Source organism: Cydia strobilella, chromosome 4 (assembly GCF_947568885.1).
Source record: "Cydia strobilella chromosome 4, ilCydStro3.1, whole genome shotgun sequence".
Classification (NCBI taxonomy): Eukaryota; Metazoa; Arthropoda; class Insecta; order Lepidoptera; family Tortricidae; genus Cydia; species Cydia strobilella.
Window position 1 is genome coordinate 8223110 of NC_086044.1, and position 21664 is coordinate 8244773.

General features: G+C 42.7%; 1 protein-coding gene across 1 annotated transcript in view; it reads right to left on the bottom strand.

Annotated features, from left to right (window-relative positions):
- The window catches only part of LOC134741025 (RB1-inducible coiled-coil protein 1), a 36103-nt gene that overhangs the window by 4682 nt on the left and 9757 nt on the right, over nucleotides 1-21664 (bottom strand). The window contains exons 7-22 of the mRNA XM_063673754.1: nucleotides 19795-20006; nucleotides 18284-18466; nucleotides 17077-17249; nucleotides 16276-16462; nucleotides 15864-16147; nucleotides 13845-13901; nucleotides 13622-13751; nucleotides 11694-12226; nucleotides 11082-11316; nucleotides 10460-10630; nucleotides 9535-9653; nucleotides 8603-8756; nucleotides 7657-7794; nucleotides 6454-6565; nucleotides 3284-3364; nucleotides 165-372 (exon numbers count right to left, since the gene is read on the bottom strand). Coding sequence (XP_063529824.1) covers nucleotides 165-372; nucleotides 3284-3364; nucleotides 6454-6565; nucleotides 7657-7794; nucleotides 8603-8756; nucleotides 9535-9653; nucleotides 10460-10630; nucleotides 11082-11316; nucleotides 11694-12226; nucleotides 13622-13751; nucleotides 13845-13901; nucleotides 15864-16147; nucleotides 16276-16462; nucleotides 17077-17249; nucleotides 18284-18466; nucleotides 19795-20006 — 2977 coding nt within the window. The remainder of the gene's footprint in view (nucleotides 1-164; nucleotides 373-3283; nucleotides 3365-6453; nucleotides 6566-7656; nucleotides 7795-8602; nucleotides 8757-9534; nucleotides 9654-10459; nucleotides 10631-11081; nucleotides 11317-11693; nucleotides 12227-13621; nucleotides 13752-13844; nucleotides 13902-15863; nucleotides 16148-16275; nucleotides 16463-17076; nucleotides 17250-18283; nucleotides 18467-19794; nucleotides 20007-21664) is intronic.

Consider the following 21664-nt stretch of genomic DNA (forward strand, 5'->3'; position numbering starts at 1 on the left):
AGCAATTTCCTCAAATGAAGGATAGGTAAAAAGTAATTTCAATCAATATGTTGATGCGGGAGAATTAATCAAGAGTTTATCTACAAGTGAATGTAATCATAAGAGTAACATTATCAAATTCTTATACATATTCTAACAACATCTTTTATAACATAAAAACTCACAGAGCGCTAGCAGTTGAAGCCTGCATCCTCGCAGTGTGCCACTGGTCGTTGGCCTCGATGGAGTCCAGCTGGTCCTCGCCGGGCGCCGTGTTCTCGCTGGTGGACACGGGAGACTCCAGGTTGATGAGCGTGGCCGTGGCGACCTCTTTGCTGGCTTCGTCGGTGTTCGAGCTTGTTGATTGGCTCGTGTCGACCGACTTTGACATGTCTGTGGAACGGGACAGTAACGTATACTGCATATCAAATGTTTGGAGTCGCTACGCGTCTTACTAGAGTCAAATAAACTTTAACGTTATTTATAGTATGTCCTATTCTTTCCTTCCATAAAATGTAATTTCTGTATTGGCGGTTCTAATTCTTTTGAATCTAGTAAAATGCGCGCGCTCTGAGGTTTGATGTAATCTTGCATTAGATCTTTTAGTAAATTATTTACAACAGTATTTATGTTTGTCTTAGATTAGTGGATGAGGATGTATTATTTAATTTTATTTATTTAGAAACAAACAGTCTCGTATTGTTACATTACTTACATTAGATACAATTGTAATTACTAATATTGTAGACTTACAGTTTCCTTAATAAATTATGTAAACCTAAACACTAGAGCATTAAAATATGAAAATACACGAATTATCGATATGAATCGTTAGTAACATGAACGGTGTGTTAATAAACAGTGCCAGAAAACTTGCAGTTATGTAAAAACAATATGTAAAAATATTATTAAGGCTGTTGAATACATTTTAAAGATAATCGTTTAAAGTTAAATAGAGTTTTATGGAAAATATCTATATTTAGAAATTTTTCGTCGTAGAGCCTGCACACTCCTAATAAAACAATTTTTTGCATATGAAGTATGACTACGGGGGATATGAAAGAGGGTTTTTTTTCTACAAACTCGCTCACAACGCCGGCGTACTCTAAAAGAAAGCGAGTGTATTAACGAAGCGACATCGATGACGTTATTAATAATTTCAGGATCAAGACATCAATACGTTCGCGACGAGAACTTAACCAAGTAGTATTTTGACAAACTTTCTCTGTAATTTGTCTATTTTATCACTGTGAATTTTGTAAAATGGATTCCAAACGGCGCTAGCAAATTCTAACCTACTACGGACATAACTGTTAAATAAAACTTCATAAGTTGACAATCTACTAAAAGGCTTTCCTACTCGTAATATTAATCCCAATTGCTTAAAAGACTTAGCTAATATGTTATCTATGTGTGGTACGAAGGTAAGTTCTGAGTCCATAATTACGCCGAGGTCACGGATATGGTTAAGACGAGTCGTCTCGCAAAGTGTGTACTTAAAGTTAATAGATGTTCGCTTCCTACTAAAACTGATAATAAAGGATTTATCTGAATTTAAAAATAAGTTATTTGGGGTACACAAAGCCTGAAAATGATTTAGGTCATTCTGCAAGACAGTAGAATCTTCGATATTTTTGATAGCTCTGAATATTTTTGTGTCATCGGCGTATAATAGCATGTCTGAATTTTGTATACAATCTGTGATATTATTGATGTAGAACTCAAATAACAAAGGTCCTAAATGTGATCCCTGCGGTACCCCGGAAGTTATAGGTCTGTAATAAGGTCTGTGTCCCTGCACAGCAACCGCTTGTGAATGATTCTCAACATACGATTTTATCCAGCGGAATAGGTCGCCGTGTATACCGAAATGCCAGAGCTTCAAAAGTAAGCGTTCATGACAAACCTTATCAAATGCCTTTGGCAAAATCAGTATACACTGCGTCCACCTGTTAGTTGTTATCTAACGCGTCCAATATGGTTTCTGTATAAAATAAGAGACTCGAGTCAACACTACGTCCGCTGAGAAAACCATGTTGATTTTGAATGATATGTCGACGCAATGCAGAAGAAAATTGATCAGTGACTATTTCTTTCTCAAGGATCTTACCGAATTAAGACAATTTCGAAATCGGGCGATAGTTTTCTATATTGGCGCTAAGCTCGCTTTATGGTATCGGTGTAATTAGTGCACGTTTCCATTCAGAATATGGTACGCACCCCTCCCTTATGGACTTTTCGAAAAGTAAACTGATAGGTATTGCTAAGCTAGAAGAGCAATTTTTAATTAAAATAGGAGGAATACCATCAGGACCAGAATATTTTATTAATATTAATGCGCTTAAGATACTTGGAGACAATGTTTTGAGATATGAAAATGGTGTCTATGTCGAAAACAGTGTCATTTACAGGAGCAAGATTATTTAGGTCTACAGAACTATCGCTGGGTATTCCAAACACGGAGTGGAAACGTTTATTAAATAGATCACATATCTTTTCACCATTAGAGGCTGTTATTCCCTAATAACGCATAACCTGTGGAAGGCCAGAACTCTTAGCGAGAACTGATTTTATGTATTCCAGAAAAAATTAGGGTGAGTGTTGATTTTAGCTTCAGTATGGCTAAATATAATTTCTGTAACATATACCTATATGCAATGTAGAGATTCTCTTTCTTAACAATTTTTATGTATTATTATATGACATAGAAATATAATAATAAGCAGAAAACTAAACGGGATAACTATAAAATTACAAATCATCTAGCTGGGTAATTTTAGTTGCTACAAATATTTCAAAGTGAAATGTTGTTACGTTCCATATTAAGCAAACAGAATAGGTACGTCACGCCGAAGTCAAATATATGTTTACACTTTTGCACATTATTCCTTAGTAATAAGGCGAAAAATGTAGGCGTCGACTGTCCATTGCAATTTTCGGAGTGGCTACGTAAAGTACCCGACACATTTACAGCTTCTTTAGCTTTGAATTAATTCTGCCTAGGGCCTTGGAGATAAAATGACAGACAATATCAATAAGGAGGTACTATCCACATGGGTACATTTGGAATGAAGTTTAATATATATGTATGTCATAATAAAATTGAAAGTATGTTCTTAGACACCTGTTTAGTACCTCAGGCTCATAGTATAGAAAAGGTATATCAAGGTCATTCATTCTACACATATTTTTGGCAATAATAGCCCATGATTTTATACCTAACCTTATACCTTCCTCCATAACCTAACCTAACCACTATCAAAGACAAACAAAGCCAGGTGAAGGATGAAACAAAAGCAAAGACCTGGTGCATGCATGTAGGTAAACCATTTCTTGAGCGGGCGATTCTCACCAAACACCGGCAGAGCGCTGCGATGCATTACATCTGCAAGGCAATGCGTGTGTGCAGTGTTAGGCGGTCTTCACATTGGAAGCAAATCCACACGCCGCTCCAATGTGCAAGCGGGACATCGCTATTGTATTTACGCGTTACGTGCATAGCGCTGTCTCGCTCACACACAGGAGCGACGTGCGGATCCACAACAGTGTGGTAACCGCGTTAGACAGAGGTCAGTCGCGACAAACATTTTTGTCACTTCTTTGGCAAAAAAAGTTGACAACAACTGGGCCCTATTTCACAAAATTACAATTTTGCAAATCAAAAGTGCCAACACTGTTCACAAGTCATAAGCCTGTCTTCTTTGGTCATGGTCAAGCGTATGTAAATTGCACCAATGTTGCCGGTTTTGTCTTTGTATATTGTAGATTAATAAAATAGGGCCCTGCTAAGCAGGATTTAAGCTATAAAAACAACACAGGGACTAGCACAAGTATGTAAAAGCATATAAATTCTACATAGTAAATAGTGACCTTATGGCACATATATACTTGAGAACTACCAAGTTAACTGTGCAAATGACTATGATAGGCCCGTGTCACTACGTTACGTTACGAGTATGTGCGTTGGAAAACTGAACACATATTAATCTGTAAAAGTAGTCAAATGACGCTGAAAATTCTATATGTACAACTTACTTAAAACTTTTTAATTTTATCTTTCTAAGCTGCTTTGAATAGTCACCACAACATATTATATTTATAAAAAATATGAGCAATTATTTAGATATATTACAGGGTCCTGTATGGGTATTCAGCGTGATCGTAATTTCCATGAGGATGGCGGTGTCGTTATTGGTCTACCGTCGCAGCAGGGCGGCGGCGCGACGCGGGCAGCATGTGGTCTCAATATCCTAACCCTCCCCTAAATGCTCCGTGTTCGTGTTGTCCATTAGGCCATGTGAGTATAATGTCGTACCTGGCTACCTGTGGTTTGTGCCTGTGGGCAGCAGGGCGGAGGCGGTAACGCGCGGCAAGTTGTCTCAATATCCTATTCCTTCCCTAAATGCATGATCGTACTTTTCATGTAGGTCCACGAGTATGGCGGCGTACCTGACTCGTGTTTATGGTAGTTTCCACGTGCTCCGTGGAGTATGGCGGTGTGGCTTGTGCCTGTGGTCGCAGCAGGGCGGCGGCGGCGGCGCGGGCCGCAGCGGCCGCACCCGCACGCGGTAGAAGCGCGACGCGCGCGGCATATAGTCTCGATATCCTCTATTCCTTCCCTAAACTCCCTGGAGTATGGCGGTGTGGTACCTGGCTTGTGCCTGTGGTCGCAGCAGGGCGGCGGCGGCGGCGCGGGCCGCAGCGGCCGCACCCGCACGCGGTAGAAGCGCGACGCGCGCGGCATATAGTCTCGATATCCTCTATTCCTTCCCTAAACTCCCTGGAGTATGGCGGTGTGGTACCTGGCTTGTGCCTGTGGTCGCAGCAGGGCGGCGGCGGCGGCGCGGGCCGCAGCGGCCGCACCCGCACGCGGTAGAAGCGCGACGCGCGCGGCATATAGTCTCGATATCCTCTATTCCTTCCCTAAACTCCCTGGAGTATGGCGGTGTGGTACCTGGCTTGTGCCTGTGGTCGCAGCAGGGCGGCGGCGGCGGCGCGGGCCGCAGCGGCCGCACCCGCACGCGGTAGAAGCGCGACGCGCGCGGCATATAGTCTCGATATCCTCTATTCCTTCCCTAAACTCCCTGGAGTATGGCGGTGTGGTACCTGGCTTGTGCCTGTGGTCGCAGCAGGGCGGCGGCGGCGGCGCGGGCCGCAGCGGCCGCACCCGCACGCGGTAGAAGCGCGACGCGCGCGGCATATAGTCTCGATATCCTCTATTCCTTCCCTAAACTCCCTGGAGTATGGCGGTGTGGTACCTGGCTTGTGCCTGTGGTCGCAGCAGGGCGGCGGCGGCGGCGCGGGCCGCAGCGGCCGCACCCGCACGCGGTAGAAGCGCGACGCGCGCGGCATATAGTCTCGATATCCTCTATTCCTTCCCTAAACTCCCTGGAGTATGGCGGTGTGGTACCTGGCTTGTGCCTGTGGTCGCAGCAGGGCGGCGGCGGCGGCGCGGGCCGCAGCGGCCGCACCCGCACGCGGTAGAAGCGCGACGCGCGCGGCATATAGTCTCGATATCCTCTATTCCTTCCCTAAACTCCCTGGAGTATGGCGGTGTGGTACCTGGCTTGTGCCTGTGGTCGCAGCAGGGCGGCGGCGGCGGCGCGGGCCGCAGCGGCCGCACCCGCACGCGGTAGAAGCGCGACGCGCGCGGCATATAGTCTCGATATCCTCTATTCCTTCCCTAAACTCCCTGGAGTATGGCGGTGTGGTACCTGGCTTGTGCCTGTGGTCGCAGCAGGGCGGCGGCGGCGGCGCGGGCCGCAGCGGCCGCACCCGCACGCGGTAGAAGCGCGACGCGCGCGGCATATAGTCTCGATATCCTCTATTCCTTCCCTAAACTCCCTGGAGTATGGCGGTGTGGTACCTGGCTTGTGCCTGTGGTCGCAGCAGGGCGGCGGCGGCGGCGCGGGCCGCAGCGGCCGCACCCGCACGCGGTAGAAGCGCGACGCGCGCGGCATATAGTCTCGATATCCTCTATTCCTTCCCTAAACTCCCTGGAGTATGGCGGTGTGGTACCTGGCTTGTGCCTGTGGTCGCAGCAGGGCGGCGGCGGCGGCGCGGGCCGCAGCGGCCGCACCCGCACGCGGTAGAAGCGCGACGCGCGCGGCATATAGTCTCGATATCCTCTATTCCTTCCCTAAACTCCCTGGAGTATGGCGGTGTGGTACCTGGCTTGTGCCTGTGGTCGCAGCAGGGCGGCGGCGGCGGCGCGGGCCGCAGCGGCCGCACCCGCACGCGGTAGAAGCGCGACGCGCGCGGCATATAGTCTCGATATCCTCTATTCCTTCCCTAAACTCCCTGGAGTATGGCGGTGTGGTACCTGGCTTGTGCCTGTGGTCGCAGCAGGGCGGCGGCGGCGGCGCGGGCCGCAGCGGCCGCACCCGCACGCGGTAGAAGCGCGACGCGCGCGGCATATAGTCTCGATATCCTCTATTCCTTCCCTAAACTCCCTGGAGTATGGCGGTGTGGTACCTGGCTTGTGCCTGTGGTCGCAGCAGGGCGGCGGCGGCGGCGCGGGCCGCAGCGGCCGCACCCGCACGCGGTAGAAGCGCGACGCGCGCGGCATGTGGTACCGGTTCCCGCTCTGTAACAAATAATTACATTATAATTTAAACTTTATCACTGAGATCAGTGGTCAACAAAATGAATATTACGATTGCGTACAGACCAAATCCATCTTTTTATATTTTCCATATTAATTTACACACAAATTTACAAATGGCAAAAAACGGAACCCTTATGGATTCGTCATTTTCATTTCTTATAATAAATAGCTGTAATATATTTTAGAAGTGTAATAACATTTGATTCCCCACACGCGTATTTGGGTACAATTTGCGTTGTCACAACTAAGCGGGAGCCCTTTTCATGACATCGTTAAGCGGGAGAAATACGCCTGCGTCATTAAGGAGAATTACTGCAATGTAATGCCGCCAGAGAGCAGTACTATCACATATTGCATACAGTAACTTGTACATACTATGCCTTAAACAGTTTTTTGAGAAATTTTCACGATGACCATCGATAAATGCAAGTAAAGAATGAATGGTAACTCCGTACATCAGTTTTCTTACCAAAACGCGAGTTATTTCGTAGTCGACATCTAGCGTTAAGTAGTGGATTTATCAGTACCGCTCCTTGCCACCAGATATCACAAGTGTCGCTATTGACGAAAAATGTACTGCTAAAACAATTTACAACTAATATTACAAGCAGGAGGAGTTGAAAATAGAGTTCCGGTTAATCCGGTTATAATATTAGCTGAAAATTGTTGAGCATTAGACTTTTCGCTCGTCGCGACATCTAGTGTCAACTAGCAGTACTGATAAATTCCACTACTTGATGCAAGATGTCGACTATGAAATAACTTTTGATAAGAAAACTCATGTATGGAGTTACCACACTTCCTTTACTTATATTTCTCTATGCTATGACATTGATGCATCAAGGCGGTTTGTTTACAGTGGCCCACCGCGAAACTCGAAAATCTAAATTTCGTTATCTGCCTCTTTATCGCTCGAATGTGCGAGTGATAGAGAGGCAGAATAACGATATTTCGATTTTCGTGCTTCGCGGTAGGGCCCTCAGTATGTGATAGTGGCGCCCCCTACGCAGAGTTTTACGTAATATCCCCTATTCCATTTGCTAATTTAAGTACTTAATCTATGATATTACCTTTTTAGCGTAGCAATACTCCTTGGACTCGACGACGGCCACGGCGTAGAGACGGCGATCTGACTCGTGCTTCACTTGTATGCTGAGGTCGAGGGCTGGGAGACAGTCGCTGTGCACGAAGTACATTATTGACGCTTCCTGTAATCATCACATATTTTAATAACTTTGCCTATGCTGTAACAGTGTTAATTCTTGTACTAGCCCAGGGCTTTCAAACTTTTTGACCTCGAGTCCACGTCCAGGTCTTCAGCTCCGCCACTTCCTCTTTTCTGGGACGGCTTTTACTCTATTGTATTTTTTCCGTGGGTCCAAATAAAGGGCTCGCAGGCCGTAGTTTGAAGACCCCTATGCCAGACCATCAAATAAGTCAAACTCAATTGGCGTACAGGACCACCTTCTTTTGTTTTGCAGAAGAAATGACAGGGTCACTTACAAAAGCTTACTGCGGCAGTTATTTTTACAGTTAGGTTTTATATTTGTCTCATTTAATTAATTAATCTCCGTTACCCATACTACGCTCCATATCTCGCATAAAAGACCTAATGTGCATCGTCAGATTTTAGGTATAGCAAAAAGGATATAATAGGATAGAGCGGTACTGTCATAGTACATTTTGTAACCACAGTAAATACTGCCATCTATCGACACACGATTAAAACTAAAAATAAAAATATCAAAAAATGTTAAATAACAAGCGAAACCGTCAACGCCACCTATGCGAGAGTAGGCCAAGGTAGTGGCGCCACCTGATCAAGAATCAAATTCTCTTGATTTTCGAGGCACGTTTTTTCCTTAGACTGTATCCTACTATTACGGAGTTATATCTATCTTTGGGTATAGAAATGGCAAACGCAACCTAAACTTTAAATATTATACCTAGTTTAATCTCACATCAGACGCGTTTTGGTTTGACGTGTATGTATGTATGTATGTATGTATGTAGTACCTGCATGACGGTGTAGTTGTAGTGGTCGGGGTCCCACATGACGAGCACGGTGTGTCCGGGCAGGCAGGAGGACAGGCTCAGCGTGCCGGCCGACAGACCGAACGGCGTGTGACAGCGCCCGCGCTTCTTGCCCTCGCGTGCCGGCGACGACGACCTGACAATCATTATCATTATTATAAGTCAAACGCCCAGGAAAATCCAGGTAAGAAAGCCTTTTTTTTTTGACGCAGGGGTAAATGCATTTACGCATCTCACCCCCGAGCTGGGGAAGCCCATTGGGGGGTGGTATGTGGGACTCGCTCCTCCCGTAACTTCCTCTGCTAGCCAGAGGAAGAGGAGGAGAATACCCACTAACATCCCCTGCGGCGTTTCCGTCTATGCTGTTGAGGGAGGTGCAATGGGGTCGCGAGCATGTAAGAAAGCCTACGCCCCGCCCCAACCCTTATTGATCTCCTGGTATCAAATAATTTTTATCTAGTAGCCAATATTACTATCTCATTTGATCACTAGAAAACCGGCCAAGTGCGAGTCGGACACCGGAGGGTTCCGTACTTTTTAGTATTTGTTGTTATAGCAGCAACAGAAATACATTATCTGTGAAAATTTCAACTGTCTACTTACCACGGCTCATGAGATACAGCCTGGTGACAGACAGACAGACGGACAGCGGAGTCTTAGTAATAGGGTCCCGTTTTTACCCTTTGGGTACGGAACCCTAATAAGCAGAAAAAAGCACATCATGTGCATTCTCCTTTTGCCGACGTGTAACTAAATGTGGTCAGTGTCGTTACGTCAAGGTCTTGACGAAATTATTTTTAAGTTTTTGGGATGATAAATAAATTAAACTGTTACATATTCCCGTCGCCTGTCACCCGAAGAGTTCGATTTGTAATTACAAAAGCTTAAACTACAAAATGTAATAGTCGACTTACCTTCCTTCGCTGTCTTCCTCCTTAGCTTTGTCTGCTTCTTCGAATTTCTTTTCGAGTTCCTTTTTCAGATCTTTAACTTGCTGCTGTAGCAGAGCCTTCTCGTTTTCAAGCGTCGCCAACTGAAAATATAAATTAACTTAGTCATATTTATTTTATCTCACTAAGCGCCACTTGCACCATCCCACTAACCCAGGGTTAACCGGTTAAACCGTTAACCTAGTGTCAAATTGTACTGGTAACCATGGTAAGTCCAGGTTTAACCAGTTAACCCCGGGTTAGTGGGATGGTGCAAATAGCCCTAAGCGGGTTAAACATGTAAATCGTGCTCACGTAATGATGGCATAAGCCTCTAGGTACATCTAGATAAGATAAAGATACAGATTCAAGTAGGCATATTACAATGCGCTTATGAACGTCAAATAAAGCTACCCCGGCTCTAACCCTACACATCTGCCTCGAGAAGATTTAAATCACCCCTCAATTGGAGGAGGGTATCCCAATATGGGATCGGCAAGAAACTCGGTGGGACATATCTTTTAAAAACATTACATCTTATTTATAATTAACATACATTACGAGTAAATAAGAAAAAATACAATTTAAATTACTATAGAATTCATGCAATTACATACAGTAGGTACCTACTTTACTTTATAGAAATTTGATTTAAAAATATATATGTACAATCATACAAATAACCTTTTCACAATTTCCAACTGAGCTTAAAATAATAATTACTTATGTGATAAAGAAGAAAATACAATCAAAGCCAAACGAGGGCATATCAAGTAGCGTGTTGGTAAAGTCTCCGTACTCAAAATGTCATTTGATATTTACCAGATGGTCTTTGACAAAGTAAAACATCGTGAAAAATCGGATCGCAACCGGAAAAGCGTTAAAATGTGGAGTAGGGACGGAAACATACTTGTGATCGCAGCAGCGGGTCGCAGTCGTTGGTCTCGGGGTCTGTGAGCTGTCGGATGGTGTCCCGGTACTTGGAGCACTCGCGCGACAGTAGATGTTCCCGCTCGCGTAGTTCGTCGAGCTGGCGATCCTTTTCGGAGAGGAGACGCCGGGTCACGTCGTTTATCGTTATCTGAAAACAGTTGAATCTTTACTAATGTTGGTCGTTATGACTGTACACTCGGTCGTTTAGCCAATAACATTGTATAAAACCATAGATACAAATTGTTTCACGTCATCGGTGTCCCAACAAACGAGTAACATGTATTTTTTATTTACATTTTTTTTTTTATTCATATGGAATAGTCTAATTATCTCATTTGTTTGGAATAAGAAAAACATAATTGTAAATTTTATTCATCCTTCCATTCTTGCTAGCTGCTTTAACCACCACCGTTTCCTAATTTTAATTATAATCTAGTCGTCATTAATAACAAGTGATGTATGAGCCCAATAAAAACAATAAAAATGCAGTATGGATTTCTAGTTAATTTACACATATTAATTAAATCAGTTCAGGTAATGTGGTGTGTCTCTTTTGTTTTTATAAAAATCCCTATCTAAATAAAAATCCTTATTCTAACCTGTTTCTCTGCTTCATACTTCGCCTTGAGCGCATTGATCTCCTCAGTAAACTTCTGTTGTAACTCGGCTGTCACCTTGGCTATCGCCTCTTCCTTCTCCACTTCGGCATTTTCTTTCGTCTGCATAACTATAGCATTGTGACTCGTTATCTCTATCACGTCCGACCGCTCGATCTTTTCGAGGCTGGACTCTGATGGCGACCGGTCCATATTTGTTAGGGCTACGAGACGATATCTGTACAAAAAAAAAACTATTTATACAGGCGCTGATCCGTAAACAATTTAATTGAAACATTTTAAATGATGTAGTTCATCTCGAGGCAAATGATCTGGTAGTCAATGCCCCCCTCAGAGTAAACACTCAGTTACTCAGTACACGTCTACTCTGATATTGGCGATCTGCCTAGCGTGCCACACGAATGCAACGACAACAGTTGAAACGGTCGCAGGAGTGAAAATCGAGGCAAGATTATTAGATACCATTTCGATAAGATTGAAAAAAATTTGATAAATTGGTCGCATACATATCTTAATGACTTTCACAGAGGAGTATTATCAACTAAAGTTTGGATCCTACCATAAATTAAATTATAAATATTGAGTGGTCTTTACCTTGAGCGCAGCGACTCGATCTCCGCTTTATATTCCAAGTGCATTTTCTCCTGCGCCTCTTTCAACTCTTTCTGTTTCTGAACATCAGCCTCTTCTAGCTTCTTCTCAAACAACTTAATCTCCTCTCTAGTTTTTTCTAATAATTCTTTTGTACTGTTGTGCTCTGTTTCTAACCTTTCAATGTCACTTTGGTGAAGTGTTTTTAATTCTTCCTTTTCTTTCTTTAAAGTTTCTATGACGTCATCTTTACCATTGAGGGCTGCCTTCATATCGCTAAGTTCTAACTCATGGTCCACAGTCAGGCGTTGCGTTTGTTCACGGAATTTTAAAGCATTATCTTCACTCTCTTTCTGCCACGCTTCTAAAATTTCTATATATTTTCCTTTTATAAACTTCTTCTGTTCGTCAATTTCTTGTTTAAATCTAGCTAGTTCTTCTCGAATTAAGACAATATTAACTCTACATATGCCATATAATTTCAAGAGGAAGTCTTGGAGCCTTTCCATATTTATTTTGTGAGTATCCATATTATCCTACAATAAAAAGGGACAACATTATTGTATTCTATAACTATAAATAGCCTGTTGAGGAACAAAATAGCATGATCCATGTTGTAGCATTTTTAGATGATAGTAGGTATGATTATAATAGAAGTGACATGGGGATAATTGATCCTATGGGCAGCTTGACACTATGCTATGTACATATAAATTTACCATTAGAACAAAATTAGCAAATCTAACGCTACTACACTTCGTTTTTTAGCATTAGAAAGAAGTCCACAGAAGTAAGCATTTAATTTTTATCAGGCTCTTTAATTGTTAATAATGTTGGAATTATCTAATGTGGCATGGTCTATACTCTTTTAATTTACATCAAAAAATTTACCGCAATAAGTGCCTGGTTTGGAACCTCAAGCTTACTTCTACGAAGTTCTTTCTAATGCTAAAAAACGAAGTATAGAACAGAGTAACGTTTATAATTGCTATTTTACTTTTATTGGCGATTACTTGCTTTATATTTTTAGAGGACCAAGTCTCTCCCAGAATCAATTGTCCCTAGTCTCCCCAACGTGATGAGGTACAAGCAAAATCATAAAAGAGCGCTACGGCATAGCTGGTACGGGGCCGGTGAGACAGGAGCAACAAAAACAACTATATTGTCTCTAGTAAGACCTCTCTACATCATAACCTTGAACTTGCTGAGAACTTTGACCTTTTAGTTTATCGATAATTAATCGGGCATGACTTGCCAATCTTGCTCGCAAAAAGTCTAATTCGGCAAAGCAGATGTGAATATAAAGACTGCAAGACTCCATAGAAAGTTGCGTTCTTCAAAACAAAAATAAAAAACACTCGAGCGAACTCTATGTGGTACTTTTGTGAGATGGGACTCCGCTCCTATTTTAATGCTATCTAGTGAATATCTAGGCGATCTACTAGGTGGCGTTATTTATATAAGTGGCACTCAAAATCCCAGACCCATACACAATTTATGAGACTGAAAAGGAACGCAACTTTGTATAAAGAAAATCTTTATATTTCACTCATCTCTAGCCTTAACTTTAGATGCATGAAGTGTCAATACTCATACTAAAACAGTCAAAGCGACAACCAACTTTATATTCACTTTATATTAAGAATTTATATCGTAATAACTAAGTCCTAATTTTAAGGGAAGTTGGTTGGCACTTGTCTTATTTCAGTATCAATATTGATTCTTCATTCATGTAAAGCTTGCCACGTCCTTATATAAAGAATGCGTAAAAAACCAGAGAGCTCCCACCAGAACGATGTTTACGGGCTTAGATTGACCTGTCGTTCGTCCCGACCCCATTCCAAGCTGGACGGTAGCGACTCCTCGATGTAAAACTCCGAGTTCTCGAACTCGTTTCGCTCGTCCGCCTCGAGTATAACGGGAAGGCGCACCTCAGTGACCGTGGACACGGCCATGGTGTCCGGAACGCATATGGTCGATGTGTCCACTCTCTGTTTCTGTGATGTACTCTGTCGGCTGAGACGCTCAAAGTCGCCTACGTCTGTCTCTGATTCAAAGTCCCTGTGTAGAAGCGGATAGAAGTTTAGTTTAATGACGCACATAAAATGCAATACTTAACTGATTGGAGAATTTATTTCTATAGGCATTACTTACTTCTCAAAATCTACTTGGACATCAATATCTCTTTCCTGGTGATCTGAAGAACTTATCCTGAAAGTTAAAAAAAAAAGTATAAATACATAATAATTGATAAATCCTCCTTCCATTTGCTAGGTGCTCCCATATTCTCCGAGGGTGTCAGCTCGGTACTACAACTTAAAAGGCAGGCACTCTCGGGGGTACGCGAGCATTTGGCCCATCTGGCTGCCCATGTCTCCCTCATTTTGTTGCGGAACTGTTTCGCGTTGCCCCGCATGGTGTACACTTTACGCACGTCCCCCACTTGGCTTTTTGAACAGGATATGCTTTCTCTGGACGACACGCTCAGGGTTGCGTTGGAATCGCTGCTGAATGTGAGTCTGAACGAAACTCAGTGGCGTCAGGCTTCCTTACCGGTTCGATACGGCGGTCTTGGTGTTCGGCGAGTACAGGACATCGGTTTGGTGGCCTTTTTAGCGTCGGCGCATGGTTCGGCGGGTCTCGTTGCTCGCATTCTGGGAGTCCAGGGTAGCGATGTGTGCGTGCCATTCGTTTCCGAGGCTTTGGCGAAATGGGCCACATTATGCCCTACCGGTGAACGTCCTGATAGCGTGGTGGTGCAGAGAGCATGGGATGACATCCTTTGCGAGCTTGCGCGTGCAAGTTTGGAGAGTGGGGCTTCGGGGACCGACTTGGCGCGCCTCAAGGCGGGTACCATGCCTGAGTCGGGAGCGTGGTTGCATGCTTTGCCGTCTCCGCACCTGGGCACACTGTTGGACAACGACTCTCTGAGAATTGCAGTGGCCCTAAGGTTGGGATGCAAAGTGTGCAACGCGCACCGATGCATTTGTGGTATGATGGTTGAGGAGAATGGTCACCACGGGCTGAGTTGCCAGAGGTGCGCCGGTCGTTTCCCGAGACACCACTCTTTAAATGAAATTGTGCGGCGGGCAATGGTGTCGGCCAATATCCCGTGCATATTGGAACCACCAGGCTTGTCACGGTCAGACGGTAAAAGACCCGACGGGCTCACCTTAGTTCCCTGGCGGAGGGGGCGGTGTCTTTTATGGGATGCAACATGTGTTAGCACATTTGCTGCGTCCCATCTAAGACACACGGTAAAAGCGGCAGGTTCAGCGGCAGAAATTGCCGCCATAAATAAGCATGCCAAATACTCCGGGTTACAGGGGGCGTACGATTTTGTGCCCGTTGCTGTCGAAACAGCCGGACCATGGTGCAGCGAGGCGTCCGAATTGTTCAGAGAACTGGGTCGGCGGCTGAGAGAGAGGGGGAGCGATCCCCGATCTGGGTCTTGGCTTGTCCAACAAGTCTCCATTGCCATACAGCGCGGCAACGCTGCGAGTGTGATGGGGACTTTTGGACCAGGCATGCCACGGAACGGGTCTTAGGTTAGTTGATAGTTTTAAATTTGGGTTTATAATAATTATTTATTTAACTTATATGACGAATATAACAAAAAGAAAAAAGTATAACACACATACAACACATCACACATAGTAGAGTAGTGAACATAATAATTAGATTAATTAGACTTATCTCATTTTTTTTACTTTGTTGAATACACTACATCCATAAATATACAGAAAATTTGCTTTGTTTTATGTCATACTGTCTGAAATGAGAATCATGAATGACAATTTAATTGCTTTCAAAGCAAGCAAAATCCGAATAACACAGGACCGAATAACATTTATAACCGAAATACATATTGATATAGATCAGCTATATTTAGTTACGATATTCGAACTTAAACTATCGTGAGACATATTTCAAAATATTTAGATCAGAACGGTTTCACTCACTTGTATATTTAGTCGCTTTTGGCGACATGTTTCGGATTCTTTGGGAATCCTTCCTCAGGCACAAGAATCCGAAACATGTCGCCAAAAGCGACTAAAAATACAAGTGAGTGAAACCGTTCTGATCTAAATATTTAGTTACGATATGATATTTATTTACGATACCTACGTTAACAAACCCAAAAAATTTCTTAAACAGCAGGCGTCTACGTACCTCTGCTGAAAGAACTTAACAGTCGTCTCCATATCGTAATTCGGCACATCTTTAGCCAACTGCGGGAACGCCGTCGCTATAAGCTCCACATCCTCATCCGTGACCTGCGGTAGCCGCGCGTCGAACGCCGGCGGCGACTGCGTGGCGAAGGCCGGCGGTAGCTCCGTCATGCCCGGGAATAAGCTTTTGAGGAAGTGCCCTTCGAACAGGCAGTTGAAGTCTTGCCGCCGTATGATCTCTTCTTCATGGATTTTTATTAGTTTCGCCGCTAAGTCTGTTGCCCACTGAAATGAATAGTCACGTTGCACTGACATGATTACATATTTGCTTTGCTCTTTGATGGAAAATTACTTCGTTAAATTTGTGAGGGTTTGGTATTTCCGGCGTTAGTCTTGTTCTAACAGTAAAGTACCTTCAAATGCGCCTGCGAGAACATCCTCCGCCTCGCGACCTCGTGCACGGCGCGGACGTAGACAACAGGCGCGCGGTGCAGTTGCGCCACGATGTCGAAGTACCGCGCCAGACGGTTGAAGCACTGGAAGCTGAGCATGGCGTGCGCGTCCTGCACCGACATCGAGTTCTCGATCATTAGGACTGCCCTGGAAGAAAAGTAGCATTTAACAAGCGAGTTTCTTTAGGCAGTTAAGCGATTGTAGCTGCTCGACTAGCTATAGTTACCGCAATACTAACTGGCGACTGAGATCATAATGCTATCTGCTTTACCCTTGTTGGTCTTAACAAGGGTAAAGCAGATAGCACCAAGAATGGAAGAGATGGAATTATGACCTCAGTCGCCAGTTGGTATTGCGGCTACTATAGGGTGTTCGCGTATGTTCAAAAACAAAGCGAATGATATGTATTTCACTGACAAAAGACTACAATAGAATGGTCCAAAAACAGTTTTTATTTTTGGTCACTACTTGCCTAATTTGTTCTGTGTTATGGTTTTTAAACTATAGCGCTCTCTCTAGCTAAGGTGGCACTCCATAAGTGTTCCAGGCCAGTTGCACCAACCACAATTTTGACATGTATGGAACGACAGCTTTCGCTGCCATATTTGACGTTGATTGTGCAAAACCTACCCTTTAACTATCGTTCAACTGAATTACATGTGAGTTTCTCATAAAACTATTCCTCCATAATAATCTGTAGAATCAGTATTAGCTGGTTTATCACTCAGGTGACCATAGTAAAAATCATAATATCTACTTACTTTAATCTCGCCTTCAATATATGCGACAGTTCATCTTTTGACTTGGATATTCGTCGTCTAATATCAACTAAAGTCTGGTGTCCCTTGAGCAGTTTTTCGAGTTGGCACCAATGTGACTGCACCAGTGTTGGCAATACTGACGGGTCGCATGCGGCGTTCAATCGCTCTCGGTACTGAAATAAAAACATAGTTATTTAGATTTCACACAGACAAACGATAGTGCAGGTAATGCACATCATAGTTACAAATTGGGGCCTTTTAATACCTACAACTTATTTTGGTTGCCCGAAAAAATTTAAATCTAGCTAGAGGATTAGGGAATGCTCCCGGTACTGAGTTTGTATGGCGAGAACCGGGAATTCCCTGTTCCGGTACTGTATTTGTATAGAACTCCCTATAGTAGACCGATTAGCGTAAGGGAGAAAGTTCAAAAATGAAATCTTTATAAATTGTCCTGAATTTTGGTTGGATTCTATTTCTAACTTTTAATCCCAGAAACGTTTTAGACTAGGCGGGCCACGCGAAAATTTCGTCAGTCATCGTCTCCCGGTTGATACTTCGTCACATGATGCTACTCGTATTATGAATTAAAAAAATAGTCAGCCGGTTTTATCGCGATGGAAAGTCCGTGAGCTGGTCACGTGAACATGTATACATTTTTTTTTCAGTCATCGCCTCCCGATTGTCAGTCAGCCAATTTTATCGCGGTGGAAAGACAGTCAGCCTGTAGCATGAACATGTATAAAATACGCACCTTCCCATTTTGTGTCCGTAAAATATGCGTGGAAACGCAGGCGTTTATTAAAACGCCTGATGAAACGCTACATTTCATGATTTTGATACCACTATCATAACGAGGTACGGTACGTATTTTTTTTAACATGTTTATGCGACCAGCTGACGGTCTTTCCACCGCGATACAACCGGCTGACAAGTTTTTTTGTACCAAATTACATCTAAAAACTCATCTGACAAAGTATCAAACGGGAGGGGATGACAATTTTTTTTATGTGTTTCGATGGCTCCCATTCCTCAACCCTCCAACGGAGCGGCAGGTCCACTATCGACGTAAAACTATTGTCTCTGGTCTCTGCATTTGAATTCGCTTCGCTGAGCAGCTAGTCTAAGCGATACAAAGGGTCCTCTATGCCTTGCAGTTGAAACCTCGACTATCACTATATCAATGAGAGCTATTTTAGCAAGTCACCTGTATTAGCGAAGCTGCCTGGTCGTGCTGGTCGCGCTCGAGTTTCTTCACTTCGCTGAGCAGCTGATCTAGACGGTACAGACGGTCCTCGATGCCTTTGATCTGCTTTAGGCCGTGCACATTGGCGTATTCTAGCACGTTGCATAGCTCCTCTTCCAATTCTTTGAGAGGCTCTGCGTCAATCTAGAAAAATGGCAATTTTTTTTAAAAACAATATGAAACGAAACTGGAAACAGCAATTTGATTGATGAGTTTCGAAACGAACAATGTCAGTAAGATCGATAGTTAATATTCATATAAACGAACCTTTTCTATTATTCAACACTTAAAAATAGGAAAGTAATTATGTCTGACCTTTTCACAGCTGAACTGCTGAAACTAATTTGATGAAATTTGGCAGGTAGAATATATTATTCATATTAGGAATACAATTCCTTGGGGGAAGGGAGGGCAAATAATACAATCTCACACAGTTAAGTATAAGCCCAAATACAAAATTATTAGGCTATGAATTAATTAGGTAGCTCAACAATTCGAGATTTAGGTATTATTTTACCAAATACTACGCAGTTTGTTTACGAATCCATCGTACATATTATCTTCACATAGTTTAATTATTGGTCACTATCAGACCATTTTAACAATCACTCCATTCAATGTCCGAAGTCAGTCTGTAGGTTGGATTAAATAAGAATAGTAACCTATAAACCCACTTTGATAAGTCCTTAATAGCTTTGCTGATAAATGTGGTTCTTAGAGTGACCTGTAGGTACTGCTTAATTTACTCATAGCACTGCTCATGGTAACTGCTTACCATCAGGCGGGCCGTATGCTTGATTGCCACCGACGTGGTATAAAAAAAACATAGATAGAGATAAGCAAAGTATTCTGGCAAATAAAATAATTCTGATTCTGTAGAAGCCCCTGATGGCCGCTATGTTATGTAACTAAAGAACGTGCCATTTAAATTATCTGGGCCTTTTTAATTATTTAAGGTTGTAGAAAACACTTTTTTACTCCCATTAGGATCGAATGAGTTCGTGATTATGTGTAGAGATAACATTAAAAAATCCAAATAAAAAAAATGCTGTGTATAATTTAAATTAAATGGCCAGCTGTCAAATATCTTACCAATGTCAATCCTTTTTGGCCGTAGTTTAAAATGTCTTGTACTCGTATGTAACGAAGCCTTGTTGCCCTGAGCCAATATCCAGTGTAGTAACGTAGGTTCCTCCTTGATTTCATAAGCGTGCGTTTTGAACGTGACTCCTTCGTCGGACACCTCGATCGGCTCGGCAGAACTAAATTAAATGACAAATATCTTACCAGTGCCAATCCTTTTTGGCAGTAATCTAAAATGTCATGTAACGAAGCCTTGTTGCCCTGAGCCAATATCCAGTGTAGTAACGTAGGTTCCTCCTTGATTTCATAAGCGTGCGTTTTGAACGTGACTCCTTCGTCGGACGCCTCGATCGGCTCGGCGGAACTAAATTAAATGACAAATATCTTACCAGTGCCAATCCTTTTTGGCAGTAATCTAAAATGTCATGTAACGAAGCCTTGTTGCCCTGAGCCAATATCCAGTGTAGTAAGGTAGGTTCCTCCTTGTTTTCATAAGAGTGGGCTTTGAACGTGACCCCTTCGTCGGACTCCTCGATGGGCTCGGCGGGCGCTGGCGCATGCTCGGCGCCTTTGCTTGTTGATGCGTCTTTATGGCCGAACACTGGAAATTGATAGTGCTTGGAATCTGCTTTCAAAGTAAATGAAATTGATTCCGGATTTGATCATCGATAAATGCATGTGTCTGTCTGTGGTCTTATAAACTGAAGGAGTTACGTATTAAGGAAAAAGCGACGAAACTCTCTACAGTGACCGATCGGATTCGAACCGGCTTCTTCAGTTTTCGCGTCTAACGCCCTAACCTCTAGGCCACCCTATCCTTTAACTATGGTCTTGATGATTCTTAGTACGCACTGATAGACCAGTCGTAAACTCAAACAATATGAGTAAAGTTTCGTCTCAGTCTTAACTTAACTAAATTTTGACGCTAAAATCTACCTGGCATATAATATTGTCGACATAATTACTAAAAGAACTTCGGCATTTATACAACATCAAATTATAACTTGTAAACTCGCGTCACTCGTGATGGAGTTAACATTATGGAAATAGGTTTGTTTATAAAGTACTCGGGCAATTATCGCAATCGCACTCGAGAGCGTGTGCGGTGAGCATGATCCTCACGGGAAAGCTACACGTTAACGTGTAATAAAATTAAAGTGAACATTTATTGTAATTTGTAATACGTGTAATTCTTGTGTTTAACGACACTAAACTATAATTAGTGTTCACAAGTCCAAGTTTCTCGACTGCCAAGACGAGTCGCAGCGGGAAACATAAATAAACTGTAATTTCTTATCTCAATTTTATTGTGAGTATAATTTTGTCGCCGATTACGTGCAGGTATAAGTACTACAGGTACAAAATTAAATTAATTTCTCGCCTCTCAAGGAAAAGCAATTTGACGGATTTCGATCGCTGGGATAGGTAGTTTTTGCTAACACATGCCTTGTATCACTTTAAGTCAAATACATATATATCACAATTTTGTTTTTGAGGACAGGAAAACGACAAATACCTATAATTGGTCTTGATCAAACATTTAATGTGTTTCAAATACAATTTGCTACTGGTGTCAAACTCTAAGAACAAATTAAATTACTTTCTTATGAAAATATTTTAATTATATATTTTTATTTCGTTTATTTCGTTTGGTGCCAAAATATTTAAATTGATGAAATAAAATAAATAAATGTGATTTTAATATTTATTTATTGGAACGAGCGCGAAAAAGAAATCGGATATAACATGCTACCAAGCGGTGTGAAGTTTAAATCGATCAAATTGATGTGATCATAAGGATATTTATTTATTTGCATATACTAGGGTTTCTGAAGTGGGGTCCACGGACCCCTTAGGGATCCGTAGCATGTTTATCAGGGGTCCGCAGTAGGTCAGTTACCTACTGTAAACATACTTATTAGGAAATCTTGTAGTAAACTTTACGAGACCTAAGTGTAATGAAACTTTACTTTAATTAAAATATAAATAAGGGTTTTTATTATTTGCTTAAAATATTTTATGACCGGGGTCTGTGGAATTGTTAGAATGGTCTGTGCCTGCAAAAAGTTTAAGAAACCCTGGCATACACTGACGTCACCCGTCTCGTCTCCCCAATCTCTCGTGAGATCGGTGCGGTGATCTCACAAATAGGTTTTTGTGTTGAATCATCTCATGTAAATACTCGTAAAAGAGTGTTGACCCGAGTCACATAAACCTCTATGCAAAGTACACAATTATTGTTGTTTCTCTTTATTCATT